The sequence below is a fragment of the Varanus komodoensis genome, unplaced genomic scaffold, assembly GCF_004798865.1.
Source record: "Varanus komodoensis strain SLA01 unplaced genomic scaffold, ASM479886v1 scaffold1570, whole genome shotgun sequence".
NCBI classification, from domain to species: domain Eukaryota; kingdom Metazoa; phylum Chordata; class Lepidosauria; order Squamata; family Varanidae; genus Varanus; species Varanus komodoensis.
This window is the reverse complement of record NW_025335460.1, coordinates 8,793-14,523: the sequence shown is the minus strand read 5'-3', so window position 1 is coordinate 14,523 and position 5,731 is coordinate 8,793. Positions and strand designations below refer to the sequence as shown.

General features: G+C 45.3%; 1 protein-coding gene and 1 gene segment (V, D, J or C); one reads left to right on the top strand and one right to left on the bottom strand.

The window, feature by feature from the left end:
* Window positions 1–368: 368 nt before the first annotated feature.
* Window positions 369–1,292, bottom strand: LOC123021101 (olfactory receptor 10G6-like). The gene has a single exon (XM_044425510.1). It carries the CDS (start codon window positions 1,290–1,292, stop codon window positions 369–371), a length of 924 nt encoding a protein of 307 aa, XP_044281445.1.
* A 4,231-nt stretch (window positions 1,293–5,523) lies between these two features.
* LOC123021100 overlaps window positions 5,524–5,731 on the top strand; it is a gene marked incomplete at its 3' end in the record, with an annotated part of 6,724 nt that continues 6,516 nt past the window's right edge. The window contains 1 exon segment of the V gene segment in view: window positions 5,524–5,551. Coding sequence covers window positions 5,524–5,551 — 28 coding nt within the window.

The following is a 5,731-nucleotide window of genomic DNA, read 5'->3' as shown; positions in this document are numbered from 1 at the left end:
GCAAAGGCAGTTCTCCTCTGCATGGAAATGTGAAGGTTTGAACTAGGGGCCTTCTGTATGCAAATGATGGGTCCTACCATTGAGTCGCAGTAATTCGATTGAACTGTGCTCAAGATGCAGTCTTAGAAAAAGCCGACAGCCCATGAATGCATAGCATGAAGGCTGAGCTGTGCGGACATTAATATCCCACCCCTCAAAAGCCCTGCTGCCTGGTCTTGCTCTCTCTTGCTTCTTAACGTTTCACAAGGTGATCTCCATGCCTGAGAGATCATGGTCATTGCTTAAAAAGCTGAAGTTCTTAGATTGAGACATTCCCTGGCAGGAGGAAGCGGGAAACGGTTGCAAGCATGAAATGTGTGACGTCCACTCTAGAGTGACCTACTGGACAGTCTTGTGAGGGCCACTTTTATGTCTTTGTTCCTCAGCGTATAGACTATGGGGTTGAGAAGTGGCGCCAGGGAAGTATAGAACACAGCTACCACACCGTCAAGGGCCCCCTGAGATCCTGGCCTCAGATAGATGAAGACAAGAGGCACGTAATAGGTCACCACTACCGTAAGGTGAGCTGTGCAGGTGGAGAAGGCTCGCTGACGCCCTTCCACGCTGCAGATCTTCATCACGGCGGGTACAATACACACGTAGGAAGTCAAGATGAGGAAGAAACAAGCGGTAGCCACCATGCCGACATCAATCATGGTCACCTTCTCATTGAGTGAAGTGTTGGCACAAGCCAACTTCAACACAGCTGGAATGTCACAGAAGATATAGTTCACCTGGTTTCTCCAGCCAAAAGGCAAGCGGAAAATGAGAGTAGTCTCCATCATGGAGTGAAGGCAACCTCCAATCCAGGTGCCCACGCCAAGCAGGAGGCAGGTCCTACGGTTCATGATGGTGCCATAGTGGAGTGGCTTGCAGATGGCCAGGAAGCGGTCGTAGGCCATCACCGTGTAGAGGAAACATTCCGTACAGCCCAGGAAGTGGAAGAAGAAGAGCTGGCATACGCAGCCGCCGAAGGAGATGACCCCTCCACCTTCTACAAATCCAGCAATCACCTTGGGGACAATCACTGAGGAGACACTCATATCCAAAAGGGACAAGTAGCAGAGCAACCAATACATGGGTTTGTGGAGCTGCGGACTGGACACCACAACCAAAAGAATCAGAAGGTTTCCAAGGAGGGTGAGTAGGTAGACCAGGAGGAAGAAGATAAATAAAGGTCCCTTCAGATTCTCAGGATACGGAAACCCAGTGAGGACAAACTCAGTCAATGAAGTTTGATTTTCACACTCCATCCCTGACATGGATATAATCAGTGATGGATGGAGGAGAGGAAGGGAAGATAAATCACAACATCTTTAATGTCAATAGAAAGAATTGCATGGGTCATGGAACAAGAAAGATTTTCATAAGAGGATTGTAATAGATGACTTGCTGGATAGGTTTAACAAGCCTCTCCCAACCTGGTGCCCTCTGGTTGTGTTGAATTTCAGCATAGTTAGGCTCAGAGGACGAGTCAGCATCTGGACAGTATGGGGCAGATTTGCAGATCTTCCGTGCCAAGGATCAAGATGAGCCTGAATGACTACGGTGGGTGCATGGAGGACACCTGGAAAGGAAGCAGATTTTGTGGCATTGCATAACAACATCACTGGAAGTAGAGCAAGCCAATTGAGGTATCAGTCTCCATTTCAAATTGAGTGGTTTTCTGGAATTTGAATCAATATGAGATTTCCTAGGTCTGGAACTAAAATGGCAGGGCTTGCTCTATGGTTGAATAGATTTATCCCCACCCCCACTCCTTGGTTTTCAAAATATTTTATTGACAGTAACCCTTGGGCAATTCTATATTTTCTATATTCTATATTCACATTATATGTGAGCTCACCTTTCCACCAAGACCTTCTGGATTATGCTTTCAATAGCCATATGGTCTAACAAATCTTTCTGCCCAAGTACACCACGGATAGGGAAGCTTCTAGAGCCACATTAGTAATGGATATCAATATCTCAAAAGTTGGATTTTAGCTCTCCCAGGGTCTGTGAAACTCCTGGTTGTGCATCTTAATAAGGAATATCCTTGGAAAATACGGGATAAACAACCTGTCCCGCCACCCCGTTACCTTGCTTACTTTTCAGCAGAATGGTCCCAGTTGTTCATCTGTTTCATCTCCTTGGCGGAAGGGTTCTATCAAAGATGCTGAGATGATTGCTGGTGGCTCTTTCCTTCCAGACTAAAACTTATCTCAACTACATTGTGATTTTGCCTCTCAAAAAGACCCCAGTCCATAACACAAGTGGAAATTAAGAGGAAAGCTACCCCCTGTGCTTAGTCTACTCTTGAAACATACTTTCTCTCTGACTTTGGGCTCAGACAGGTAAACTGGCTGAGAAGGTGTGCCCATCTCTTCTTAGAATTCATCCCTTGTTCCCGTTTCATTCAGCTCTGATCTTTCTGACTAGTCTCATGTCTTTACAGCATTGCTGGTCCCATAAGTGCCTTCTCTTGACTTAACCCCAAAGGCTTTTGTCTTCCCCATGGCTCTATCATGCCAAAGCTAATGAGAATTCAAGCTGCAGGGAGGGTGTTGAAGAAACAAAAGGAAGCAAAAACTCGGAGAAAACCCAGAGCAAACTCCCCAGAGATTTATTTCAAGCCTTTCTTTCTTCAAGCAAAGTGTGTACAAGATGACGAAGATCTCAGCCCTAGGGCTCAGTGGTTTGAGAGAATGAAGGAAGAAGGAAGATGCCTCCTCTTCCTCATCCCAGAGTACACGGCACAAAACAATAAACTCAATACAATAAACTACAGTACAAGGCACTCAACCTGTGAGGGGGGTCTTGGTTTTTCTAACTGTTACCCTAACCCTATTATTGAAGAGGATCCCATCACCAGCTAGAAGGATAACTCAACCAGCGTCAGCATTGGCATGTGTCCTCTTTTAGAGAAGACAGTGGCCATGATGACTGGGAGGATTGGCATCGTAGTCAAGACATCATCAGAGCTCCAGGTTGGGGAGCCCTGATCCAGAAGATGGACCTACTTCGGCCCACCTTTCATATTCCCCCATTGGTGACATTTACGTGGCAACAGCCAGGTTTGCCTTCATGGAATTCTGCTAAGTAAAGGGATAAGGTAGAAGGAATGTGCATCTCATGGGTCACAGCGCTTGTTTAAACCAGGGATCATGAGTTCGAATCCCACGGTCGCTTTCCCTACATTTGCACTAGCCATGACTTTCTACATGCCTCAGCTCTGATACCAACTTGGGGTGTCCTTACAATGGGCTGGTTCCCAATTTAGCCATATTTAGAGTACACCCATCGAAATCAGTGGAACATATCGCTAACTTAGTCCCAGTGATTTCAATGCTTCTGCTGTTGGCATGATTTAATCTGGTGTGAGCTCTTGATTCTCCCTATTGTATTGTCACGCTTCTTTTCCTATGGAGCAGGACAGGAGGACATTCCGGAGCCCCGATGTGGGCCATCCTGGTGGAGGCTAATGGGAGCTGCAGTCCATCAATACTATGGAGGCCCGTAGCCTCCCACCCCATGCTAGGGAGGTTTTTAGGCAGAAATTGGATGGCCACCCGTCCAATTCCTGCGGTGGTAATGGGTCTTCTGGACTGGCAAGGGGTTGGACTGGAGAACCTCTGCGAACCCTTGCAGCTCAGTAATACCGATTGTATATGCAGTAAGACTGAAAGTAGCTATGCAAGGAAAACTGTGCACTGCATGCATCCATTTTGGGTATCCTCAAAAGAAAAGCAAATGGCTTTGTAATCACGGCACTACTGAAGCACACGCGTCTGACGGCACGCAGGAGGTCATGCCTCAAGGCACTGCATCCACTGGACCATCTGCCAGAAAGGTACGCATGCTGCAAAGCGCAGCAGAAAAGCGTCACGGAGCACACCGTCTTTTTCCAAGCTACTCACACTGTAGTTTTTTATAAGCAAACCTTCACACTGATAGCAACATTTAATTTTAATTGTATTTTATTTATTTATTTTTGGATTTATATCCTGCCTTTTTCCTACAAAGGGCTCAAGGCAGCTTACAGCTCCTCCTCCATCTTATCCACACAACAACAACCCTGTGAGGTAGGTTGGGCTGAGAGTCTGTGACTGGCCCAAACTCACCCAGTTGGCTCCATGGCTGAGTGGGGACTAGAACCCAGGTCATCTGAGTCCCAGTCCCGTGCTCTTAACCACCACGCCACACATGACCTGTGGGCTTTGCATAATTAGGGTCAGGGAGCCCATACTTCATCGTATTTTGTGCAAAGAAAGGGTCCAGGAAGGCGCTTAACCATCCATGGACCTGGTCTCCATTCAGCTAGCTTCTTGGACAGGACACATGGGAAGGAAACCCAAGGAGCACAGGGGAGTGCCAGGTGCTGGCTGAATGTTCTCCTCCCTACTGTGATGACATTTACAGGTTCAATCCCCCCTTCCATTTTAATTTGAGATACCTCGAGACACCGCATGTACAAATGTGTGTTCTACCACTGGGGGCTGGACTTGTGTAAAACCCTTCAAGAGAACTTTGCTCTGTCAACACTCGTCTGATAGATCGTGCATTGTCCGTCCTTGATATCCGAAAGTGCTTCCCCTGCATGCGTTGTCCTGGAAGAAAAACACTAGATTTGTGTGGTGAGATTCATGTTGAGTATCACCATTCAACTGAAGGGAATTCACAGAATAAGAATAACAGAAGGCCCGTGTATCACGCTTCGTTTCTTCTTTATTTAAACCCCTCTTGCGATAGGATCATAGAATCATGATATACCCCTTGGTTCAGAAAAATATATTCCCTCAATAGTATATTTCTTTTTTGTGAGGGCTTGAAGTGTAATTGCTTACAACTCTCATGTTCATTTGGGTTCAATGCAGCATTCACTAACCGAACAGAAACTGCTAATGATGGATGTCCTCATTTCCCCTTGTAGATTTTTGTGTCCTGCAAATTCTCTGGAGGGTTGGAGGTCTTTCTAGAGAAGATTTGGGGCATGTGCTGAAGGCTGCAAGGAGGAGTAAGAGAGGAGGAAGCCCAGCTCCTTACATGAATGTCCACTCCATTGCACTTCAAAAAACATTACATCCAACCTTTGATTTCAAAAATCCCTTGTCTCCTTTATGCAATGTAGGTAATTGCCTTCATTTAACTTAAATAAATCAGCTACACTAGATGAATATCAAATATGCACCCATGAGCATATGGATGCATATGAAAATAGAGCTCTCAATAAAAACAGGCATCAACTTTAGGAATAGCAGCCTAAACATCTATATCTTTATCCATTTGCAAGGGATCTAAACATGGAGATTAAAACCCAGGGAACAAAGCCATACAAGAAAATTTGTGAACAGGAGTAAAATGAAAGAGGGGCAAAACATTAAACATTTTGATTAGCCTCACAGCAGAGTTGTATAGCCAAAAACAGATTGAGGAACAAGACTAATTTACTTCTCATAAGATGAAGTTTAATGATTGGAGTACAGTTGTTAGAACCCCACCAACATGAAGCTAGAGCAGACATTGCTGACAAGTATGTCCATTTAGTTTATTTTTTTCATTTTGTGGCAATATTTTATTATTTATTTTATTTATTAAAACATTTTTATGCCGCCCCATTCGCCGAAGCCTCGGGGCGGCTCACATCACTAAGTCATATCTCAGCAGCAAAGGCAGTTCTCCTCTGCATGGAAATGTGAAGGTTTGAACTAGG

Excerpts from the sequence above, each read along its gene's own strand:
- LOC123021101 (XM_044425510.1), bottom strand. The coding sequence starts at position 1,292 with ATGGAGTGTGAAAATCAAACTTCATTGACTGAGTTTGTCCTCACTGGG.